This window comes from Cotesia glomerata, linkage group LG6 (assembly GCF_020080835.1).
Source record: "Cotesia glomerata isolate CgM1 linkage group LG6, MPM_Cglom_v2.3, whole genome shotgun sequence".
NCBI lineage: Eukaryota > Metazoa > Arthropoda > Insecta > Hymenoptera > Braconidae > Cotesia > Cotesia glomerata.
Genome location: NC_058163.1, coordinates 5,120,955 through 5,148,175, shown reverse-complemented (window position 1 = coordinate 5,148,175; position 27,221 = coordinate 5,120,955). Strand labels below are relative to the sequence as shown.

Sequence of the window (27,221 nt, the reverse complement as noted above, 5' to 3'; positions counted from 1 at the left end):
ATGTACAGTAAATTATAGCATAAAAATAATACATCAAATTTGTCTATATATGATATAAAAAATATTTCCTTATCGTTATTGAATTCTTTCGTTATAATTCATTTTATAACAAGTTTCATCATTTTATTTTTGAGCAGAAATATTTTTATTGTTATGCTACGATTCAATTCAAAATCATTAAAAATTAATTAGCTCAATGATTTACGAACGATTTTTTTTTTGTACATAAAACTAATTAAGTAAACTCCAGCAATTCATTCATAAATTATTTTAAGAAAATATATAATATGTATAATATTAGTTTTTTAACCATTAAATTAAGTAACTTACTTACATTAAATTAAGTTAATTACTTAATTGACTTTTTTTAGCGCTAATTACTCCGAACTTCGTTTCTACAATTTTTTAGGAATTAAATTTATACATACAAAACTTTCATTAATGTACATTTTAACCATTAAGTTTGTCATCATATGCTTGTTTCGAAATACGCATCAATTGAACAGTCATTGCACGGCCTGTTTGTTTAACAAGCGATGTAAAGTGACCATGATCATTTTTCAATAGAATATACGGATGATCGAATTCAACCATACGTCCTTTGTCCATAACTAAAACCTTATCACTGTCCATAATAGTGTTGAGTCTATGAGCAACTGTCAGTACAGTACACTCAGAAAACTTGGTGCGTATTGTACGCTGAATGAGACCATCAGTGTGTGGATCAACATTTGCCGTGGCTTCATCAAGCATAAGTACTTTGTTATTTCGTAAAATAGCGCGCGCAAGACAAACTAATTGTCGCTGCCCAGCACTAAAATTGGTACCACGATCAAACACTCGAGAGTCTAATCCATTTACCATGGCAAATGAATCTTTTAACTCGACTTCTTCTAATGCTGACCACAGCGCTTCATCCTTAAACTCATTGAATGGATCCAAATTTTTACGTAGTGTCCCGGAAAATAATACCGGATCTTGAGGTATAATTGAAATGTTTCGACGCAAATCTTCGAGGTAAATAGAACCCGTATCGATTCCATCGATTTCAATGACACCTTCAACTTTAGCTAATCTGAATAAAGCAGAAATAAGTGAGGATTTACCAGCGCCTGTTCTACCGACAATGCCCACTTTTTCTTTGGCTTTGATAACTATATTCAGCCCCTTAAGTACTGGAGGATCTTCTTCTACATAACGCAAGTACACATGATGAAATTTGATACATCCCTCGGTTGGCCATGATTCCGGTGAATGACTTACAATTTTCTCTTCAACGAGAATCCCTTTCTTTTTTGAGGTTTTGGCCTTAGTCTTCTTTAACATTTGTTTTTCGTCAAATACATTATCTTCAGGTGGCAATAATGTGTACTCAAGTACGCGCTCAACTGACATTAATTGGTTTGTAACTTCAGCACCCTGACGCATTCCCCACTGTATCATTCCAGTCATTGACATAACAGTTGTAATTGCCAAACCAACTTCAGCACCCGATATACCCATATCTATTAATACAAAACTAAATGTTACAATCGCTGTAAAAAGGAAACAAAATAAGTCCAACGAAAAACCGAAAGCCGTACTTGTTGAGATAAACATGTACCACGAAGAACTGTGAGAGTCTTGGAAGTTGTCAAATTCTTTTTTAAGTATATTTTGAGCACCGTAAGCACGTATTGTCGACAAACCATTGAGTGTTGTATTTAAATGCGTGAACACTGGTGATCTCATCATACCTTCTAAACGCTTAACATTTTTACTTGTTTTCAAATACACTTTTCTGATCCAATAAAATATAAATGCAATGATAACTAGCGGTACGATGAATATTGGATTGACGACACAAACAATTACTAAAGAACCAACCATCATCATTATTATTTGTCCAGCATCAAGCAATGCTTTTGGTAATAACTCATCAATAGCACCCATGTCTTTGGAGAAGCGATTCAATATTCTGCCACTTGGATTCGTGTCAAAGAAACGCATACTCGTTCTAATTAAAGCTTCAAATGACCAATCATGTAATCGTTGACTTGCTTTTACGCAAAGAGCATAAAATGATAGTGATCTTGTAATTCCGATTACGAAAACTGACAATACAATTCCTGTGTAAGCGTATACATACGGAAAAGCTGGGGTAATATCAGATTGGTTAACAGCTGGTTCGTCTGTATTGTTACTACTTTTAGTCAAATGCTCCACGTAACGTGTTTCTTCTTCATTTACGAGTATCTGAACAAAATAATCATTAAGACTTGCTGCTCCTTGTGTTAGTAAGAATAATATGCCGACCATAATGACAAAGCAAATGTTCACCCCGGATCTAAAATATTTCATGAATATTGAACCTTTGATGACACCGCGAGATGTGCCTTCAATATTATTTATCACTTCATTTTCCTCCTCGTCATCTTCAACGTCTGTATCACCACCGGATTGATCAGGTGTTCGGCTGCGATTGCTTGTGCTTGACCATTGACGACGTATTGATATTTTTTCAGCTGACAGTGACAATAAATCATCATTTTCACTCGTCGAGTCAGATGCCAGTAGAGTCGAGTAATCTGGACATGTAGCTAATAAATCCATGTAGTTTGCAAACAATCGCACTGTGCCGTGTTCCATTAGCAGAATCCCGTCAACACTTTTGATATATTGTAATTGATGAGTTGCTAGGATACGTGTCTTGCCAGCTAAATAATATTGAATGCACTCTTCGAAAAGGTGTTTACCCACATGTGTATCAACAGCGCTTAATGGATCATCAAAAATATAAATATCGACTTGACGGTATACAGCACGTGCTAAATTAATCCGCGCTTTTTGCCCACCAGACAATGAACTTCCACGTTCACCCACGATCGTCTGATCACCTTGTGGAAATTGTTTGAAATCACTCAATAATGCGCAAGCTTTTACAACTCTTTGATATCGTTGACGATCATACGGTTCTCCGAAAATAATATTTTGACGTACCGTTGAACCAAAAACCCAGGCTTCTTGAGCTGCATAACTTAGTCCACCTTTCAATTCCACACTGCCCTGCATCAGAGGTAATTCTCCAAGTATAGCAGATAACAGTGAACTTTTACCCGCACCTACTGCTCCAATAATCACATACAATTTGCCACGTTCTAATTTAAAGTTAATATCTTGTAAAGTATTTTCAGGATTACTCGGTTCCCACTTTGTTGTTACGTTTGTAAGTTTAACGGCCCATGATTTGTTTTTATCACTTTGATGCTTATTTTGTGGAACACTAGTTGGTTCATTATCTCTTATTAATTTCGTATTGATAGTATCAGAAGTCACGTCATTACTTTCATCATCAATGTATGGTAAATCAGACTTTGTTGATGATGATAGTTTATTATTGACACTAATATTTCCATGATCTACAGATAATCTCCCAGAATAAACAGTGCGATTGATATTTTCGACTTCGTCGTACATCAGGAAATATTGTAATCTTCGAACAGCTACGATGCATTCAGCTATTTCAGCAATACCACGAACAAACATCGCAGACATTGTGTGCGCTAATATATTAAACAACGATGAAAAGACAAATGCTTTTTCGGCAGTTATTTGCTGGCCAAAAAATAGCATACCAACAAGTGTACAGTAAATAGCGACACGTGTTGTGAATAAATTAAATGTCATAAAAATACCCCGAATCCATGAATTTTTTTGTACCACTTTAAGTTCTAATTTACGCGCTAACGCTATCATTGTACAAAATGGTTTTTCCCATGCATACATTTTGATCACTTGCACACCAGATATTATTTCGTCCATTAAACGTACACGTTCATCGGTCTTGATCGCCGTTTGTAAGCGAAACTTTGACGACAGTTTACCAGTATATGATTGAATTGGTACAACAATAAATACAGCTCCAATTCCCAGTATGCCAGCATAACCAGCCTCTGTATATAAAAAGTATCCTATTATTATCGTCGTTAACGGTGCTGACCACATGTGGTGAAGAAAGATTGATACAAGATCAAATCGATTGACATCGTTTGCTACCAAATTGACTATTTTTCCCGGTGCGGTTTCACCTAACGCTGTCGTACTTAATCGCAAAGCCTAAAAACGAAATAACATTATTAATTATTTTATTTCTATTGAAGTAAATTTCTGTCTTAAATTATCGTTATTAGTTACCTTGCGATAAACAACTGAACACACGGCAATACGTATTTTACCACCAAGATGAAATGCTCCGAAAATTGATTGATTTAATGTAATTGCATTAATTCCTGTTGCTAAACAAATTCCACCAGCGTACATTAATGCATCATTATAATAACTGTCCCCAGTTCCTCGGAAATGTCTTAAGAGCTTTCCTAAAAGTAATGGTGTTCCTAATCTGAAACATATCATGAAATGTTTTGTAAATTTGCAATAATAAGCCATCACTTTTCACATTATTGCTTTATAAGATTGAAAGCAGTAACTTACCGGAGAATAAATTCATTGAAGGTATGTAATATTCCAAACATTAAATATTCCCATGCAAAACATCGAAAAATAGTTTTCAAAAAGTTTGGACGGCGTTTCAATTTCTTGGTGTTTTCTAATTCTAAATTCCATTGCCTAAAAAATTCAATAAAAAATTTATTATTTGCTTGTAAAACAATTGTTAAATATTTTGTGAAAGCAATCAAAAATTTAATTTTCAATTTTATAAATTTGAAAAATGAAACTTATTTTTTAAAATTTCAATCTTAAAAATTTTTATTTTTCCTAATTGTAATTCTACAAGTGTGATATTGAAAAAATTAATCTTGTCTATTCTTTATTTACTTACTCAAAGTAAATATGTGCAAATACAAAAAATTAATTGTATATTTACTTTTACTCATTTAACTTTAAGGATATTTGAAAGAATTTCATGAAATTTTTTTTAAAAATGTTACTTATGACTTCAAAAGTGATTTAAGCTACGTTTTATTCAATTTAACAAAATATCAATTATATAAAAATATATAGATGAGTAGCTATGGTTTTGTTTCATATAATATAGTATAATATAATATCAATGTAAAAATAACTATAGAAAAGTTATTTGATAAACTCAATAGACACTTTAAACTGTTTATTAAATACAACCCTTGCGGAAATATTTTTCTGCCAGAAAAAAAAAAAATTTTTAGAAAATATAAATAAAAAATCTGAAATTTTTATTTTTCCTGAAAAGAAGAATTAGTGCAGCTACAAAAAGAGTTATAATTAAGGTAAAGTACACAGTACTTGAACACTTATAAAAATGGGACCGGTACTTAAACAGACTTTTCGAATTGTTGTAATACAAAATCCGTATATTTATTATGAATACATGTTATAATTATTCAATGATACAGTAATTGATTTCTGTAAGCTTTTTCAATTATAAATCAAAACAATTATATTTTTGTTAACTTAAAAGTTGACATATCGAGAATAGCCGATAGATGCAATTTTTTTCATGAAAAAGGTACTAAATCGTAAACCGAATAATCAGTAAAAAAACGGTATATCATTATTTTAAGTAAAAAAAATTATACCACCCAATGAAATAGTCTTTTCTAAATAATAAATATTTTTTGCAAAGACATAAACTATAATTTTTATATTAAATTTTAGCGTCTAACTATACCTCCAAATTTTCAAAGCGGTACTCAGAACTTGAACAAGCTGGGGCCGTACCCGTGTAAAAAAAAAGTTTCCTGAAAAGTTCCGGAAAAGTTCCTGGTCCGGAACGTTCCTATGATGAGACAATCCGGAACATCCCCGGAATACTTCTGCAATGTTCTCGAAATAGTTCTGGAACATCCGTGGAACACTTCCGGAACATTTCCGGAAAATCTCCGGCTGATTTATAGAATATCGCTGGAATACTTCCAGAATAAATTGGGAATACTTCCGGAACATCTCCAGTACACTCCTGGAATATTCCCGAAATACTTTCGGAACAAATCGGGAATAGTTACAAAATATATTGGGAATACATCGGGGATATGTTTAAAATATCCCTGGAAAAATCCTCGAATGCTTCTGGAACATTTCCGGTAAACGTTTGGATTATGTTCCGTAAGTATTCCCAATTTATTCGGGAAGTATTCCAGCGATGTTTTATAAGTCTGTCGGAGATTTTCCGGAAATGTTCCGGAAGTGTTCCATGAATGTTCCAGAACTATTTCGAGAACATTGCAAAAGTATTCCGGGGATGTTCCGGATTGTCTTATCATAGGAACGTTCCGGACCAGGAACTATTCCGGAACTTTTCAGGAAACTTTTTTTTACATGGGTATAATTTTAACAGCACTCTAATCTCTAATAGGTTTTAAGATTAGTGATCAGCATTGTAATTTATATTAATTACTGCAAATTAAATAATTTTTATAGCTAAAAATTAGTGTAGTTAAAAATTATTGAACGTTTTGAATTGAGTTTTTTTGATTTATAATTGAAAATTTGCTTTGTCATTCATAAAAAATGTAATTAAAAAATTAAATACAAATATTTCTCATTTTTAAATGAACATATTAAATATTTATAGTATTATTTTTAACATTAATCAATAATATGTTATAATTCTTTTGATATTTCAATAAAACGTTAAAAATTTTGCTGTGCCTATTGCCATATGGCAAATATATGTATATTTTATTAGTTCAACTACTGCGGCTTGTCAGAATTGATTGATCAACTACTACTCCTTTCATAGTTTATCTTAAAAACGTTGTCAAAATGTAAATATTTAATTATCTGCGTCATTTTGCGATCAAATCAATTCAAAATTGTTTATATTGTCATGAAAATCACTAATTTGAACTAATAATTACATCTTCATATATGAAAAGTAGGGTCAAATACGTTTTACTTTGAAACCTGTTCAACTACTGGGTACTTTACCTATTAAGGTAAAGTATTAACTTTTGTAGCAAATTTGTGTGACTGTCAAAAAAGTTGTTCAAATTTTTTTTGAAAAATTAAATTAAGTCTTCTAGAGAACACTCCGACTTTTTATATCAAAGCAAAAGTTCTACAGATTTAATAAAACTTTTTCAGAGAAAATAAAAATTTTAGATTTTGTATTCACATTTATTAAAATTTTTTTTCTTTTTTAACAGAGAAATATTTCCACGAAGGAATATAATTAAATAAAAAACTTACTTTTCTAATCGATCACCAAGAACACTCGATCGATCGATTTTTAGCGGATCAAATAAATCCTCTGGTTCTAAAATTTTTGAATATCCAGTTCTAAAAAGTTTCAGTGTCCATGTCCAAAATAAGACTGATAAAAAATTGGCTTTCTCCCGAGGATTTGGATTAGTCGTCGCTTTGGTGGCATCCATTGTGATTCTCTACGTACCAATTTACTCAATTGATGAACAAATCTCATTGATATATTTGTCAATGGCTTTCCGGAATGTACAATAATACTTTATCAAAAATTGAAACTAATTTACATTTACTTTTTACACTACTGTATTTCTCACGTGGTTCCTTATCATCCAACCATCACAAAATTCTAAGTTTTCTTCTTTGCGTTTTTTGACAATATTAATAGGCCGGAGGTCAAAAAAATTAAACATCTGCAATTAACAAAATTTTTATATTAATATTAATATAAAACAGTTTTAAAGAAATAAAATCCAATATTTTTTTTATATTTTTGAACACGTGTTTTGAACTCTGCACCCTACAATAGAATGCTTCAAAAACGTACTAACTTTCGTTAGAATGTTAAAATTATATTTATTTATATTATATTTATGCTATATAGTATTTATATTATACATATATATACACATTATAATATAAAATATCATATAACATCATATAATATCATATAACATCATATAATATCATATAATATTATAATATAATAATAATAATAATAATAATAATAATAATAATATTATTATTATTATTATTATTATTATTATGTTATTAAATGTTATTAAATGCTCAGGGGGGTTGTCCCCGGAGTCCGATTCTCCGAGGGCCCAGCCTGAGCTCCATCCATTACTGCTGGACCACTCCGCACAACAAGGCGGTTAGTGATCACAGCAGGCCAAAGTCATTTTCCTAAGTAGACGGAGGGAACCTAGTATGACAGCCTTCTGCATCCTGACCGCCAAGAATTCAGCTTTTGATGAGCAAGCTGGAACTCTGGCAAGTGAGGATACAAAAGACTGTTTCATCCCTCCGAGGACGCCAACAATCAGGACGACGAGCTTGACACGGTAACCTGGGTAAAGTTTGCCAATTTCAAACAGGAGATCCTGATATATTTGTCTTTTGTGCTCTTCTTTGGCTGAGATGTTGTATTCAGCCGGGGCCGAGAACTCAATGACATAAATGTCACGAGTAGCCTTGTCGAAGAGCACAATATCAGGTTTGTTGTGATCTATCCGCCGAGTTGTTGCAAACGGCATGTTCCAATAAATTATTATTATTATTATTATTATTTTTATTATTTTTATATTATAATATATATTTAATTTACAAGCATGTACGGAATACACTCACATACCATGCTTGTAAAGGTGGACCCTAGGAACTCCGCCGTCTATCTTACGGCATTAAATTAGTAACACATGTTACTAAGGTGAAACTATATTCAAATTTAAGGAATAGTCAGGGACATCAAACTGTTAGAGGGTGGAGTCATTAAAAAAGACTTTTCAGGTATAGAAATAGATTTTATCAGAGTAAAATAAATTCTAAAAAATATATAACAAGAAAGAATGTGGAAAGCAGGTGATTTTTATCTGAGAAGAAAATGCGGGTCGGAGGAAATTTACATAGAAAAAAATACGTTGTAAAATTTATAAAATTCTATCTATAAGTCGACTTATGTAAAATTTACAGAAAATATGTTATTTTTACGTAGTGAATTCTGTTATTATAAACCTGTAAATTTAAGATATTGAGTTTGTAATTATAATATAACTTTTTCTGTAATTATTACTGAAAATTTATCGTAATGAATTAAAAAGTATTACTCGACTCAGAATTATTGCAAATTTATTTATATCACTTCTTTGAATTTTTTCAAAAATTTTAATTTTTCTGATTCTTTACAGAGTTCTTCTAGACAAATTATTTTTTTATAATCAATAAAAAAAATTATTTATGCACACACAATAAAAATTTGTAATTTACTATTAACAGATTATTATTAACATTTTTTAATGACAATCAAACTTAATTTTCATTCAAGAAGTTACTCTGCAAAGATAACATAATACTCTTGTAGATTTCTCAGAAATTATCTGTAAATTTAAAAAAAAAAAAATTAGTAGTTTTCATATCATTTTCACCTGTAATAATTACATACTTTTTCTGTAAATTTTACAGATTATCTTCTGTAAATTTTGCAGTCTTTTTTCCGTGTAATTTCAATACCAAGACGAATGCCGAATGGTTAAAATACATTTTATATAAAGTAAAGTAACTTTACATTGCACAGAAGAAATCACAACATTTTTATGAGAAAATAAGATTCAATATAAATAAACAATATTTTTATAAAATAACAATATTTTTTATGATATTTTCCTAACTCACTGTTGATCTTCCATACTAATGGATACGTATATCATTAAAATTCTATACTTATGTTTAGCTTAATTTATGTTTTATGTTAGCTTAAACCATTTCAAAAAATATTTAATTTTTATAAATTTGATTGAGAAATCTAGTTTGAAATAATTAAATCCATGCAAAGTGTACATCTATATATTAGTCAACTCAAATTATTTTGAATTGTTTCAAATTATTTTTAGTCTTTTCAAATTAAATTTTTTAATCAGGAACAGTTTAATTAGTGGTGATAATGAAGCATTATTGTACACTAAAAAAAATTTATTTTGAAAAAAATTAGCAATGTTGTAATAAGAAATTAATTTTTTAAAAATTTTCAAAAATTTTATCAATTAACTGGAGGAATAACAATTTTTCTGACAGTAACTTTCTTATTAAAAAAAAATGTTTTTAGACTTGGGAAAAAACCAATTTTAGATGAAAATTCACTTGTTGTCAATTCAAAACTCTTTTTTTCTAAATCAAAAAAAAATTTTTTTTACAAGAAAGTTACAGTAAGAAAAATTTTGATTTCTTCAGCTAAGAAATAAAATTTTCAAAAAATTAATTTTTTCTTACACAGTGTTAATTCTTTTCAAAAAGATATTAATCATTACTCTGACGCAATAAATTCAAGAATTCTAATAATATCATTTTTACGAGTTATATTATACATTAATTGAAGTTACTTAATTTATATAGAGTGTGATTGATGCCCGTTGGAACGGAATCATTGAATTAAATAATAAAAAACAATTATTTTATCTTGAATTAATGAATTATGTAATATTTATAAAATACTTGAAAAATCAAAGAAGAAATTAATTTTTCTAAAAATTAATTTATTTTAAGACATTTTTATGTTGATTTGATATAAATTATTTTTTTCTCTTATTTCTAGCAATATTATCATATCTAAATAACATGGAATTAATTTAAAGAATTTTTTCATAAAAATATCTATTTCTTCTTTCTAAAACACGTGAAAATATTTTTTATTCTAGCATGAAATTCAAACAGTACATTCAATTTGTTCAAAAATATTTCTGTTAAACAAGACAAATATTTCCTAAAATTATGTAATTGAATAAAATTACCTACTATAGTGAATATACCGTTTTTAATTACAAATATAAGTGTATAAATATTATCAGAAATCTAAGAAGAATTACAATTGTGCTTAGAAATGGATTCGATGGTTGAATAAAAATCAAACAATTGTTTAAAATAAAAACAAATGTAATAAAAATATTTAATAAATATAAAACTCAACGTTGAGGATATTCAACAATGCCCATAAAATAATTAAAATAATGAAATAAGCCTAGTAGCTTATTATTGATTGATATATGACGTGTGATCCAATTATCTCATATTTATCATAGATAATTAAAGTGATATTGCAAGTTTACAATTGTATTTTACAGATAAAATGAAATGTCAAGTCATGTTCAAGGTGTTATTAATTAATTTGCTTTGATCAACTGTAATGTGTCTATAAATATACTCAGCAGAAAAAGAGAAAAAAAAATATTTTTCTACGATTTAATCACAGTTCTCAATTAAATAATAATTACAACTCCGTTTAATTTATTCTTATATTCCGATAATTATTTAATTAATGATTAAAATTTCATAATGAATAAACTCTAAAGTTCCGAGTGATTTTATAATTAATAAGAGGGAAATTAAGATAGTGCACAAAGAATAGATCTAATGTCGTAATTTCTCAAACAATGAATAATTATATTTTTATTTTCATTTTATCAAACTGTGTAATTTGTATATTTATACATGCGTTTGTTTACGATAAAGACAATAGAGTGCCGACCAACCGATGACTATGTCGCTAGAAAAAAAGCTGCAATGTGCTATCTCATGTATTATTATCACATTGTCTGTTGTAAGATTTTTATTATATTAAATGTTGAGTTGTGTTTTAAAAGATAGAGCGCACTCAGAAATTGTAGTACTACCATAATATGAAGTGTTTGAATGTACATGTCATGATATATAATTCTTGAAATAAATATATAAACACTGGGCGGCCTCATATAATTGTCGCAGGTCAATTGATAATAACAAAGATACTACTTAACTACTTAAAATTATGAAACTCGTTTTTTACGGAAATGTGAATGAGATGTGAATTTTTTTTTTAGATTTATATAAAGGATTGGTTGGATAACTATAGAAAAAAAATTTTAACTAACATTCTTAAAATTTTATGCTTTAAAAAGAAAGAAAATATTCTATCATCTAGTTATTGCAGTGTTTTTTTTAATTTAGTTTTATAGGTACACGAAAAATTTACATTATATAATGTAACATGGTGCTTCATAAAAAAAAAAACTGGAAAAATTACAGTTTCAAATTGTAATTTTTACAGATTTTTTAAAAATTACGTCGCGTTATACTACACAGCAAAAAATTTTGCGTCATTACGTCAAAAAACTTAGTGTTAAAAATTTTTGTATTAAATATTTAACACTTTTATGCGTAAATTTAACATTTATTATGTTAAATCAGCACAAAAAAGTGTTAAATATTTAACATAAAAAATTTTAACACAAAATTTTTTGACGCAATGACGCAAAATTTTTTACTGTGTAAAACCAAAAGGGCGTATCTCAAAATATACGCCCTTTTGGCTTTGCAGAACAAAAAAAGCGTGTAAAAAAAAATTTTTTTTTTCCAATAAACTAGGAAATGTATAAAAGTAATAAACAATAGTTTAAAAAAACTAAAAAACACGCTTTATATAGAAAACCAAACTAAACAATAGAAAATAAATTTGAATTAAGAATAGTGTCAAAATTTTTAATAAATATAAATTAATAATAAGGTAAAAGACCCCATTAATGGCACCTTTAACTTCACATTAGTGGCACTTTTTCTTTCAATGAAAAAATGTTCTACTTGGAATAAAAATTAAAAATTTTTTGGATCTACAGGTCTTAAAAATTAGAAATAATATATTCATTATTGAAATTAATGACTTCATTAATTGAATAAGTATCAAAATCAAAGAAAGTGTCAGTAATGGGGTCCCCGCCACTAATGGGGTCTTTTATCCTAGTGTAAATAAGAAAAAAATGTATTTTATTGTAAAAATAGCGTGGGGTGCATGGTGTCAATAGTTATGAATATTTTATTGACAGATATGAGTAGAAGAATTACCATTTCGATTATATCTTAAAAAGTACCCCACGCTTTTATTTATTTAATAGATTTTATTAGTATTCATTCATTTAATAAATTTTTAAAGCCAAAAGGGCGTATATGAAAAAATAGTCAAAATAGCGTCTAAGAACCTCCTAAAGTTTGAAAATTAAACTGAAAATACTTTCGCAGCCAAATTTTCTGAAATTTTCAATTTTTATTAGGAGAAGTTAAAAATTTTATTTTAATTTTTTTTAGTGAATTTTCACAAAATACAAAAAATTTTTAATTTTAAGAAATTGGGATGTGTAAGTGTTTTCAGTCTCACTTCCAAAAATCAATTTGAAGTATCTTACAGCTTTACATTAAAATTAAAAATTCACGGTATAAATGAAATCTGATAAATTTTATTTCCGAAAATATTTAAAACTTCATTAATATTATAAACGCCATTACGTAATATTAACATTGTTTATCAAAATTAACTCATCAAATAAAAAATCTACAATTTTTAATTTTACTATCAACTTTATAATATGAATAATTGAGAGATTATAACAGTTACCTTAAAAAATATGATAATTATCATTTAAGGTAGTTGTCATGGTACAATATTGTCAAAAAATTAGAGATTATACGCGCCGCAAAAGTATATGAGTTTGTAGCTAATTAATCCATCATTTTTACGCAAGACTGTACCCGTGGAGACGTAACCCATACAATTGTTTCTGTCCGACTCCGTAGATATATACTTTTTCATAAATTGTTGAACTTTAATCCGTTATTTATAAATAATTAGACGGTCAAAAATTTTTTTTTAAACTCACAACAAATACATAAAAAACTATCAGTTTTTTTAAAGTTTCTGACGGTTTATTTTTTTTTTATAACTAAGAAACTGGTACAGAACGCACTGCAGAGAGCGTATGCAATCAATTTTAAATATCCAATTTTTAATTGACGTCATCTCGGGTTATAAGTGGTCAATCGATTTCAAATTTTTAGGGTAATTGTATCATCATGTCTTTAATAAGTATACAAAAATTTAGAATTTTCTGACGGTATGCCTTAACCACGACAACTACTTTAAGTTAATTAAAATTTTACAAAAGAAACCATGATCCTCGATAGTAATCACTCCTAAAATTTAAATTAAAAAATTCTTATACTTGTTTATTAAAACTTATATTAAATAATTATTAATTCTAATAACAAAATTGTAAAATAAATGAATTCAATACTGGAAAATTTTACTGCTATTTTAGATGATATAATTTAATTCTCTTCGCGTAAATAATTTAAACAACTTATATAATTTTATTTTATTTGCTGCACTTACAAAAATAAAAGTATGTTATTTCATATCAGTTGCTCTATAAATGCATACTATGCGATAATATTTGGAATAAATGCAAGTATGTTCATATCAATGAAATGAAATCGAAACCTTAAAGATAACATGAGTTAATTAATTTATTTTGATTGATCTGATAATTGATTTATTTAATAGAGATCTAAAAAGTTTTAGATTAATAATAGCAATCGCGTAGTTTTTGAGTGTTATGTTTAAGATTGCAATTTTATCTGATAATCTCTGGATTAATTCTTAAGTTTTTGACTCTTCAGATTTATTGATATTGTAAAGGTAGTTAAAAATAAGACATAAATTTTTATAAGATGAAAAAATAAGTCAATAAAAATTTTTTTATTAAAATTTGAAATTTTTGAATAAAATCAAAAATTGATATAAATGCTGAACAAAAAAAAATCTTTTATCTAATTCCTTAAAAAAATTTTTTTGAATGAAGCTAAAACTTCACTAAAAAAATTTTTGAATCAAGTAAAATTTATTTAAACCAAAAAAAATTTTTTAGCTTAAGAATTTTTCGGTAATTATTTATAAGTGGGGTCAATCAGATTTGTACGGAAGCCGGGTTGGCTCATTGGTGACTGGTAGTCTGAAGTTTTGTTTATACCGAAATGAGAAAGTAATAAAAGAATTTCAAAGTAAAAATTAGAAATGAGTTTCGTTAAAATTAAAAATGAAAATGTTACCTTAAAATTACCTGTGATGAACATCAACCCGCTATACAAAGAAATACTCCCAGGCCCAAGAGGAGGGAAATATTTAAATGAAGAAGCTGAGAGTAAAGAAGACAAAGAGACCTGGGCCAGACTCAGGTGTGAAAACGTAGGTAGAGCGAGGAAAGGCTTCAAAGACTGGAGCTGCAGGTTATGTGGAGGAGCCACAGAGAATCTAGAGGATATATTCAGCTGCAATGAAATAATGAAGCTACAGAAGCAGCGGGTTGCAGAGTACATATCAAATTGGAAAGGGGAAAAACTAGAAAATGAGTTGCGTTGGCCAGTAATAGGAATGTTGAGAAGACCAGTGATTAAAGAGGTTTGTGAGTATATTAGGAAAGTAGAGAGTAAATGGAGAGAGAGAAACTGTTAAAGTGAGGGGAGAAATGTGTGTATGAGTATATATCTGGTCATTATGATTTAAGACTAAAGATTAAAATATAATGTATAGTAGGCTGTAAGAAAATTAATGTATCAGTAACATGTGTGTTAACACAAAGTGTATTAAAACCATGTAAAATATTGTAAGGAAAATGCAAATGCTCTAAGAGCATGCATTGAAAAATAAATATATATATATATATATATATATGTATATATATATATATATATATATATATATATATATATATATACAAGTGGGGTCAATTCCATTTTGGGTCATATCTAAGTAAAAAATTAACATTTTCAAATTTTTTTTTGATTCTGCTTGTTTGTTCAGAGCATTTATGATAAAAAATGTCGTGAAAGGAAAAAATAAAGATTTTGATAGCTTTTTTGCTTTTAAAAGTCGAAAAAAATTTTGGCTCATGTTTTTTGATAAAATTTCTATTTTATCTTTTTTTGATATATATTTTTTTTTTAAGTACATCAAAAAACGAACAATTAAATTATTGTAAATAATTACCAATTTTTCAACTTAAATTAAGATAATAAATTTGTTCAAAATTATTTTCTTAATTCAAGTTAATTTTTTTTTTCTGTCTACAAGTGTCAAAATTTTCTTACTAAAATATAACGAGAGTGCTAATGAATATTCAAAATAAATTAATCCGATTTTTACATGATAAAGATGATAAAACACCAATATTGGGAATTAAGAATAAGTTTATTACAGAATCATTATGGTATCATTATTCTTATTGTAAAGATGAATATAATAATTATAAAGGAAAAGCCAGAGCCAAAACTAATAAAAGCTAATAAAATAAAACTAACAAAACCACCAAAGATTAATAAAAATATTATGCATAAAGACTTATATTATTCATAAAAAAAAATTTTTTTTCTTATTCTTGAAAAAACACAACTTTTAATTGCAAAAAATTTTTCTGAACAAAATATATTTATACAATTCTTAATATGATTTAATAAAATTTTAATTAAAAAATGTGTAAAAATATTTATTAATAACACCAATTTTATTTTTAGTTTCTTAAAATTTGATGAAAATAATTTTTTTAATACTCTAAAACATTTTTAACAATAAAATTTATGAAATATCTTTTTATCTTTTCATCACCACAACTTGACAAATTGTATCATAAAGTAGAACAACAAATTAACAGAAGCCATTTTTTAAAGTAATAAAAACAATAATTATAAACTATATTTTGTAGTTGATATTCTTCAATTGAATCTAATGATAACAATAGATAAAATAGTAAATCAGATCAAAATAAATTAAAATTTAACATAAGAGAATTTTTTATCGATAAGTACAATAATAATCAATTTGTTTTTTTGTAAATTCGAGTATCATCAACTATCTTTCGACAATCACACGTCAACAAAATAGTGACTTGCGAAACGCGATTATATTAAATTATAGTACTTAATGATAATTACATATCTTATTGCTTCTTTCATAAATTACCGTTATTTTATAACGTCATTTTTATATTACTATAGACACTTCTTAATTCTTTGATAAAAAATTTTACGAAAACAAGCATTTATTTACATTGACGTCTTCAAATTAGATCCGTAAAAAAAAAAAAAGAAAAAACATTAATTTTAATGATTAAAAATCGCTTGGGATTGTTTGATCAATTGATCAATTGATTAATTCCAAATAAAGATTTGTAAATACTGTTATTAATATATTTAAATTCGGCGCGTATTAATGTTGCATATTATGCAATAAAAAGACGAATGACTAATTTTATGAATTAATTATCGTTCAAGATAACATTAAATAACAAATTAAATAAATTACTCAACATTAAATTTTTGACACTTACATTATTAAAAATTGAAATAAAATTCAATTTTCAAAAATAAATTTCTTCTTTTGTTATTAAAAATTTGATTATTTCTTCAGTTACGTAATAAATAGTAAAAATTATTTAGTTTCCAAATAATTCTCATTTATAATTGAAATTAAACTAAAAATAACAATATAAAGATAATAATAATCACAATAAAATAAAATTACGCATGAGTACACGGAGCAATGCCGCGGCGAGTACTGAATCAAATATAACACAGCTGTAACATAAATGCCGGCTTACAATTTACAAGTATATTCTATAGAACTCATTTTTTAAATTCAAACCTTGTAAATTCGTCTCCCCTACTTTAAGAAGAAGATGATTCTCCTTCTCTTCACTAACTTCAATGCGCAGATCTTAATGCGCAATGAGAAAAGCGCGCGCAAGCAAAAAGAGCGAAACAGAAGCTATTGCTCTTCTTTTTTATTGGATTGGAGGGGATTCCCGTAATTTCTAATCACTCTTAAGATTTTCCATAGGTTCGGATTTATAGAAGCTATAAAATATATATCACAGACATTATTTGTGAGACAGTACAGTGTTATCCACTTTCAATTAAATAAACTAAACACTTGTATAAATTTCCGATGCGAGTTTCGGAGGATGAAGTGTGAAGATACTAAGATAAGAGATGTACAGTTAGCAAAGACGGAAGCGAAATAGTTTTTACGCTGACTGTACATAATATGAGTGTACTTTGTAACTAAAGTGTACACGCATGAGCATTAAATAGTTTTTTTTATTTTATAAGCTGAGTTCTTCACAATCTTTGCTTCAGATCGTATTTTATCGTCCGAGGACACTAGACACTCACATTTTCTGTTGCTTTGTCGGGGATTTGTAATTATAATTGCTATTATAAATTATTTTTTTTTGTTAGAGAAATATTTGAACTTGTGTTCTAGTTTAAAAGATGATATCAAGGATAATTTTTTCTTTCTATGTTTAATTGCTAGAAATTGCTATGTGACTTGTGAACTATGAGTAAATAAAATTTTGCTTTATTAAGTAATGAATTTTGTTAAATTGCACCATACTTTCTTAACTATTGAGGTTTTTAAAGATATAAGCTCATCCCGATGTTACACTCATCAAGAGCTTTCATTTGAGTACCCACATGCATTTTTGATATATTTTTCATATATACATATAGATAATATATATTTTAAAGATATAAGTTCATCTCGATGTTACACTCATCAAGAACTTTCATTTGAGTACCCACATGCATTTTTGATATATTTTTCATATATACATATATATAATATATATAAATCCCATAATAAAATTGAGATGAAATGTATGTGACATCAAACTATTCGTAACGTGATTGGTCGGATATATCATAAGCATGAAAATATATGCAAATTCTATAGTCAGGCGCGCGCAAATTTGGATTCTAGTATATGAAAAATTGATGTGGGTACTCAAATGAAAAGTCTCGATGAATGTAACATCAGGATGAACTTATAACTTAAAAAATGTCAATAATTCACAAGATACAAGGTAATTTCTTAATTGTTGACATTTTTAAAGATATAAGCTCATCCCGACATTACACTCGTCGAGACCTTTCATTTGAGTACCCATATGCATTTTTGATAAATTTTTCATATATACATATATATAATATATATAAATATATGAAATATATGAAAAAATTATGTGGGTACTTAAATGAAAGGTCTTGATGAGTGTAACATCAGGATGAGCTTATATCTTTAAAAATGTCAATATTTCATAAGATACAAGGTCATTTCTTAATTATGTATCTAGAGATAGAGCTTTTTCGAATGCAGCCTAAATACTTATCGTCATAAATTGACTATTGGTAAAAATGATATGAAACCATGGAAAGACACAAAACTCCAGGTCAAGACTTTTCCAACGATACCAAATTTAATCATAAAAATCCATTTTATCATATAAATACCACTGGCCACAAAATTTTGCTTATTCTCTCAATAATATAGATTACAAGTTTATGCAAGAAATAGAAGGTTTTTTACTTATTCAAATTATCAAAATTTTTCATGCTGTAACATGTTTCATTATTGAGTTTAATAAATGAAATTATTTTTTTTATAAAAAATTTTACTGATTACTTATGCCCAAAAATTGATGAATAATAATTTTAAAAAATTACCAAGATTAACAGAAACAAAATTACAAAATAAGATTAAAGAGATATATTAAAATCAAATTTTTTTATAATTAGTCTAAATAAAAATAATCTTATAATTTATATCAATTCATCCATAAATTATTGTAGAAAAATACATATTAGTTTTTTTTAAACATTAAATTAAGTACTTAACTTTTTTGGCGCTAACCAGTCCGAACTTCGCATCTAAAATCTTTCATGAATTAAATTTATACATACAAAACTTTCATTACATTTAAATAAATTCCAGTAACAATCGTACCTATTTAAAAATAATTAATGTACATTTTAACCATTAAGTTTATTATCATATGCTTGTTTCGCAATACGCATCAATTGATCAGTCATTGCACGGCCTGTTTGTTTAACAAGCGATGTAAAGTGACCATGATCATTTTTCAATAGAATATACGGATGATCGAATTCAACCATACGTCCTTTGTCCATAACTAAAACCTTATCACTGTCCATAATAGTGTTGAGTCTATGAGCAACTGTCAGTACAGTACACTCAGAAAACTTGGTGCGTATTGTACGCTGAATGAGACCATCAGTGTGTGGATCAACATTTGCCGTGGCTTCATCAAGCATAAGTACTTTGTTATTTCGTAAAATAGCGCGCGCAAGACAAACTAATTGTCGCTGCCCAGCACTAAAATTGGTACCACGATCAAACACTCGAGAGTCTAATCCATTTACCATGGCAAATGAATCTTTTAACTCGACTTCTTCTAATGCTGACCACAGCGCTTCATCCTTAAACTCATTGAATGGATCCAAATTTTTACGTAGTGTCCCGGAAAATAATACCGGATCTTGAGGTATAATTGAAATGTTTCGACGCAAATCTTCGAGGTAAATAGAACCCGTATCGATTCCATCGATTTCAATGACACCTTCAACTTTAGCTAATCTGAATAAAGCAGAAATAAGTGAGGATTTACCAGCGCCTGTTCTACCGACAATGCCCACTTTTTCTTTGGCTTTGATGACTATATTCAGCCCCTTAAGTACTGGAGGATCTTCTTCTACATAACGCAAGTACACATGATGAAATTTGATACATCCCTCGGTTGGCCATGATTCCGGTGAATGACTTACAATTTTCTCTTCAACAAGAATCCCTTTCTTTTTTGAGGTTTTGGCCTTTGTTTTCTTTAAAATTTGTTTTTCATCAAATACATTATCTTCGGGTGGCAATAATGTGTACTCAAGTACGCGCTCAACTGACATTAATTGGTTTGTAACTTCAGCACTCTGGCGCATTCCCCATTGTATCAAACCGGTCATTGACATAACTGTCGTAATTGCCAAACCAACTTTAGCACTTGATGTGCCTGTATCAATCAATAGAAAACTGAATGTAATGATTGTCATAAAAAGAAAACAAAATACATCCAATGAAAAAGCGAAGGCCATACTTGTCGTAATGAACATGTACCACGACGAACTGTGTGAGTCTTGGAAGTTATCAAATTCTTTTTTAAGTATATTTTGAGCACCGTAAGCACGTATTGTCGACAAGCCATTGAGTGTTGTATTTAAATGCGTGAATACTGGAGACTTTAAAATTCCTTCTAAGCGCTTAACGTTTTTGCTTGTTTTTAAATAAACTTTTCTGATCCAATAGAATATAAATACAATAATACCTAGTGGCACGATGAATATTGGATTAACTGCACAAACGATTACGGATGAACCAACCATCATCAAGATTATTTGTCCAGCATCAAGCAATGCTTTGGGTAATAACTCATCAATAGCACCCATGTCTTTGGAGAAGCGATTCAATATTCTGCCACTTGGATTCGTGTCAAAGAAACGCATACTCGTTCTAATTAACGCTTCAAATGACCAATCATGTAATCGTTGACTTGCTTTTACGCAAAGAGTATAAAATAATAATGATCTTGTTATTCCAATTACGAATATCGACAAAACTGTTCCTGTGTAAATGTATACATACGGAAACGCTGGTGTAATATCATATTGGTTAACACTTGATTCGTTCATACTTTTACCATTTTTGGTCAAATGATCGGCATAACGTTTTTCTTCTTCATTAACAAGTATTGGTACAAAATAATCATTAAGACTAGCCGCTACTTGTGTTAGTATGTATAAAATGCCGACCATTATGACAAAACTCATATTCGCCCCGGATCTGAAATATTTTATGAATATTGAACCTTTGATGACACCGCGAGACGTGCCTTCAATATTATTTATCACTTCATTTTTCTCCTCGTCATCTTCAAGGTCGATATCACCACCTGATGGATCAGATGTTCGGCTGCGATTGCTTGTGCTTGACCACTGACGACGCATTGATATTTTTTCAGCTGACAATGACAATGATTTATCATTTTCACTCGCCGAGTCTGATGCCAGTAGAGTCGAGTAATCTGGACATGTAGCTAATAAATCCATGTAGTTTGCAAACAATCGCACTGTACCGTGTTCCATTAGCAGAATCCCGTCAACACTTTTAATATACTGCAATTGATGAGTTGCTAGGATACGTGTCTTGCCAGCTAAATAATATTGAAGACACTCTTCGAATAAGTGTTTACCCACATGCGTATCAACAGCGCTTAATGGATCATCAAAAATATAAATACACATTTGACGGTATACAGCACGTGCTAAATTAATCCGCGCTTTCTGCCCACCAGACAATGAACTCCCACGTTCACCCACGATCGTCTGATCACCTTGTGGGAATTGTTTGAAATCACTCAATAATGCGCAAGCTTTTACAACTCTTTGATATCGTTGACGATCATACGGTTCTCCGAAAATAATATTTTGACGTACCGTTGAACCAAAAACCCAGGCTTCTTGAGCTGCGTAACTTAGTCCACCTTTCAATTCCACACTTCCTTGCATCAGAGGTAACTCTCCAAGTATAGCGGATAACAGTGAACTTTTACCCGCACCTACTGCTCCAATAATCGCATACAATTTGCCACGTTCTAATTTAAAGTTAATATCTTGTAAAGTGTTATCAGGATTACTCGGTTCCCACTTTGTTGTTACGTTTGTAAGTTTAACGGCCCATGATTTGTTTTTATCACTTTGATGCTTATCTTGTGGAACACTAGTTGGTTCATTATCTCTTATTAATTTCGTATTGATAGTATCAGAAGTCACATCATTACTTTCATCATCAATGTACGGTAAATCAGACTTTGTTGATGATGATAGTTTATTATTGACACTAATATCTCCATGATCTACAGATAATCTCCCAGAATAAACAGTGCGATTGACATTTTCGACTTCATCGTACATCAGGAAATATTGTAATCTTCGAACAGCTACGATACATTCAGCTATTTCAGCAACACCACGAACAAACATCGCAGACATTGTGTGCGCTAATATATTAAACAACGATGAAAAGACAAATGCCTTTTCAGCAGTTATTTGCTGGCCAAAAAATAACATACCAACAAGTGTACAGTAAATAGCGACACGTGTTGTGAATAAATTAAATGTCATAAAAATACCCCGAATCCATGAATTTTTTTGTACCACTTTAAGTTCTAATTTACGCGCTAACGCTATCATTGTACAAAATGGTTTTTCCCATGCATACATTTTGATCACTTGCACACCAGATATTATTTCGTCCATTAAACGTACACGTTCATCGGTCTTGATCGCCGTCTGTAAGCGAAACTTTGACGACAGTTTACCAGTATATGATTGGATTGGTACAACAATAAATACAGCCCCAATTCCCAGTATGCCAGCATAACCAGCCTCTGCATATAAAAAGCATCCTATTATTATTGTAAGTAGCGGAGCTGACCACATGTGGTGAATTAACATTGATACGAGATCAAATCGATTGACATCGTTTGCAACCAAATTGACTATTTTTCCCGGTGCGGTTTCACCTAACGCTGTCGTGCTTAGTCGCAAAGCCTACAAACAGAATTAGATTGTTAATAATTTTATTAATTAACATAAAAATTTTCATGTAATCACATTTTGTTATTAGTTACCTTACGATAAACAACTGAACACACAGCAATTCTTATTTTACTTCCAAGATGGTATCCTCCAAAAAGTGCTTGATTCGACACAACGGCTTGAAAGCCGATCGTTAGACACATAACACCCGCGTACATCAATGCTTCGTTGTAGTAACCACCTCCAGTTTCTCGAAAATAACGTAAAAATCTTCCTAATAGTAATGGCATTCCTAATCTGAAATAATATTTGTTATTTTAAATTATTCGAACAATTCAAATTATAAAATTAAAAAAAAAAGAAATTACTTACCGCAGAATAAATTCATTAAAAGCATGTATCATCCCACAGATGAAATATTCTTTGGCAAAACATCGAAAAATAGTTTTTAAAAAGTTTGCAGGGCGCTTTGTTTTCTTCATTCTGTCTAATTCTAAATTCCATTGTCTGAAAATTGAATAAAAAAAATATCAGTATTATATAAAATTATTTTTAGAAAAATTAATGACATTGAAATTAAGAGACATCTGATAATTTTTAGAATTTTTTTAATTTTAATAAATAAATTATAGCAAAAAAAAAATAGGAAAACGGTTGACCCTAAAGGCCATCCCTCACTGATAGAAGGATTTTTTATCATTTAAAAAGATTTCTTTGTATTTAGGAAATCATTTCTTAAACATAATTTCTTAGTATTTAAAAAATATTTCTTAAATACAAAGAAATATTTTTTAAATGCTAAGAAATGATTTCTTAAATACAAAGAAATCTTCTTAAATGCTAAGAAATCCTTCTATCAGTGCTGCAACTTCCCGCTAATTCCATACTTAAATTAAGCGCTCCAATTTGCACTTATTACGTTTCTGAGCTTTTCGAGCTAAAAAATATAATTTATGTGTCATTTTGAGCTCTCCGAGCTCAAAAGTCTGATAAAAGTTCAATAAAACACTATTTTTTGAATTTTCAAATCGCAGTAACTTTTGAATGAGCGAACCGATTTTAACGTGGTTAGCGGCATTCAACGCAGTTTTTTAAGCCTAATGAAAAACCCACAAGTTCAAATTGATCGAACAAGTAAATTCGAAGTAATTCCAAAAAAAAAAGACTTATTTCGGTTTTTTTTTCGACAACGATAACTCACGAACGAATCAACCGATTACGACCCGGCTGGCGGCAATCGACGTGGATTTTTGGTGTTAAGAGCTGATTAGATTTTTGAATTGATCGGTAAAGCCGTTTAAAAGTTATTCCAAAAAAACCATATTTAAAAAAAAATTTTTTTTGTAGTTTTTTTTTAAATTTCTTAGAATCTACTGGTTGGAATCGGTTCAAATTGTTTTCAAAATCTAAGTTTGGTCAAGCCCAAATGGCACTAACCACGATGAAATCGGTCAAGCCGTTCAAAAGTTATAAGAGGTTTACAACTTTTGGAAATTTTTAATTTTCTTAGTGGGAAGTTAAAAATTTATTTTTTTTTTCCAACGAAAACTAACTTAAACCTTGTGAATATTGAAGTTAATACATGATTGTTTAAGTCACTAGAATTTAAATAAATGAAAAAGTTATGTATGTGTTATTTTGAAAGAAATCAGATTATAATAATTTAAAAAATCATATAATTTAAAATAATAATGTTAATCGACGGTCTAATTAGCAATTTTTCTAACTCCTTATTTTTTTAGAGGGTAATTTTTTAACATTTTGATACAGCAATAGTCCAATTATAAATTATTTAGATGATCCAAACCAAAATATTATACCTCTATTAGATATTAATGATATTAAATGGTTTTTTATATTTTATAGTGATATTAAATTTTGAATCAATTGCTTTTTCGTACAAATGGAAGATTCTCTAAAATGGAGTTAGACAATTTGCTAATTAGAACGTCGTAATGATAATTAAAGAGATAATTAATGAGATCTTATACCGAAAATGTTGTGGTGAAAAAAATAATAATAAAAATTAAATAGTCTTCAAATCGGATCGGGTACTTGGGCTGAAATAATAACTATCTCTTTAAATAAAAACACCGATCTTCGAATCATATATTGAATATGTTAATGATAATGATAATGTTTCCTAATTATAAAAAAGGCCATTCGGCAGCCGAAATGGAAGTAGATTTCATGATGAATAATAAAAATACTACTAGGGTTGCATACGAAAAAAAAAAAAAATAAATTTCTGTTTGATTAAACAACAATGGCGTCAAAACGAATACAAAAGTAAAATTTCATTAAATCTGTCTGAGAAAGTATAGATGATTTTTGGCCTAGACTGATAATGAGGTACACAAATTGAAGCTTATTTAATAAGCTTTCAGATGCCATTTGTAGAATTTTGATAAGATATCGCGTTCAATTGTAATTGCACGACAAGACGGTAAAAGTGAAAATTTTTGCGATTTTTGAAAATTTTTGAATTGCTCTCATTTCTAAACTAATCGACAGATTTGGCTCATCTTAGAACTTAACTTTAGAAATCGTCCTAAGAATAAGTATGTTACGTTTTATTGAGATCCCTATAGAATTACGAGAGTTAGAAAAGAGACAATGCCGATTATATCGTATATATATACATATATATAAATACATACATATATAAACTTTTGAACCATATGCATTTTCTGAATCCACTTGACGAGCTGAGTCGAAATATAGCAAAATTTTTCTATGAAATCTACTAAAAATGTGATTAAACTGTTAATAGTATGATAGAAAAAAATTTTATTTTATTGCTTCTAAAGAAAACTTATGTTGAACTTGAGATTAGTAAAATTAACATATAATTGTTTGTCACTAGAATTAAAAATATATGAAAAAGTTACGTATGTGTTATTCTAAAAGAAGTCAGATTATAATAATTTAAAAAATGGTATAATTGAGAATAATAATAATGTTTCCTAATTATAAAATGTGATCGAACTATTGATGATACGAGAAAAATAATGGTATTTTGTTGTTTCCAAAGAAAACTTGTATTAACCTTGCGATTAGTTTTAAATAAATAAAAAAGTTATGTACGTGTTATTTTGAAAGAAATTAGATCATATACTATAAAAAAAATTCCATCCTTAGAAGCTTGAATAAATTATAAATGTAATTTAAAAAAAAAATTTTTTTCGAGACTTAATTTATTTTCCAATAAAAATAAAAAAATTTTTAAGCGTAACAATTTTAGTCATAAAAATTATTCGATGCCCTCAATAAAAGATATGAATTGTTTATTAAACATAATATACATCAACATATAAATAAAAAACTTACTTTTCTAATCTATCACCAAGAACACTCGATCGATCGATTTTTATCGGATCAAATAAATCTTCTGGTTCTAAAATTTTTGAGTATCCAATTCTGAAAAGTTTCAGTGTCCACGTCCAAAATAAAACTGATAAAAAATTGGCTTTCTCCCGAGGATTTGGATTAGTCGTCGTTTTAGTCGCATCCATTGTGATTCTTAATTTACAGTCATATGAAGCTGAGTTCTAAATACACCAGCTTCTTATTTTTTATCACTTTACAATGATAACAATGATCGAAACTTAAAGATTTTATCAACCAATTTTTGGAATGAACAGCTTATCAAAATTAAAAACTAATTTACGTTTTAATTTTCAGACTAATACTTTCTTTACTTAATTCCTTATCATAGATCATTTGATTAATTTTCTTTTTTTAGTTTTATCGAGCATGATCGAAGATTGGGAACAAACAAAGATAAGCATTTGTAATTAAATGCATTTTTATATTGACAAGTAATAACCTGGAAAAATTAGTCATGTAAGTACACAAATTAAAGTTCATACATGAAAATTTATATTTATGACAAATTACAGAATTTTTATTATCAATTTTCTATGAAACTAAAATTAGCCGTTCAACAATTAAATTACAAGTAAAAAAATACTTTAAGAATATTGCATGTATGATTTTTCAACTCTTCTACATGTAAAATTTTTTTT

At 28.7% G+C, this 27,221-nt stretch overlaps 1 protein-coding gene across 3 annotated transcripts; it reads right to left on the bottom strand.

The window, feature by feature from the left end:
• Positions 1 to 360: 360 nt before the first annotated feature.
• Positions 361 to 26,892, bottom strand: LOC123267638 (probable multidrug resistance-associated protein lethal(2)03659). 3 transcript variants are annotated; one of them, XM_044732367.1, is made up of 5 exons: positions 17,079 to 17,325; positions 7,168 to 7,592; positions 4,471 to 4,605; positions 4,174 to 4,378; positions 361 to 4,095 (listed from the first exon to the last, which is right to left on the bottom strand). In XM_044732367.1, exons 2-5 carry the CDS (start codon positions 7,350 to 7,352, stop codon positions 451 to 453), a joined length of 4,170 nt encoding a protein of 1,389 aa, XP_044588302.1. In that variant the 5' UTR covers positions 7,353 to 7,592; positions 17,079 to 17,325; the 3' UTR covers positions 361 to 450. The 3 variants fall into 3 exon arrangements, with proteins under 3 accessions (XP_044588302.1, XP_044588303.1, XP_044588304.1); XM_044732368.1 differs by lacking the exons at positions 7,168 to 7,592; positions 17,079 to 17,325 and adding an exon at positions 26,524 to 26,823; XM_044732369.1 differs by lacking the exons at positions 361 to 4,095; positions 4,174 to 4,378; positions 4,471 to 4,605; positions 7,168 to 7,592; positions 17,079 to 17,325 and adding exons at positions 19,421 to 23,205; positions 23,286 to 23,490; positions 23,566 to 23,700; positions 26,524 to 26,892.
• Between the last annotated feature and the right edge of the window lie 329 nt (positions 26,893 to 27,221).

Bases quoted from the DNA above. Each gene is read 5' to 3' on its own strand.
- LOC123267638 (XM_044732369.1), bottom strand. From the start codon at position 26,708: ATGGATGCGACTAAAACGACGACTAATCCAAATCCTCGGGAGAAAGCC. The intron at 23,701-26,523 runs GTAAGTTTTTTA...TTCAATTTTCAG, and splicing joins CTTGGTGATAGATTAGAAAA to ACAATGGAATTTAGAATTAG. The intron at 23,206-23,285 runs GTAACTAATAAC...TTCTGTTTGTAG, and splicing joins GTTCAGTTGTTTATCGTAAG to GCTTTGCGACTAAGCACGAC.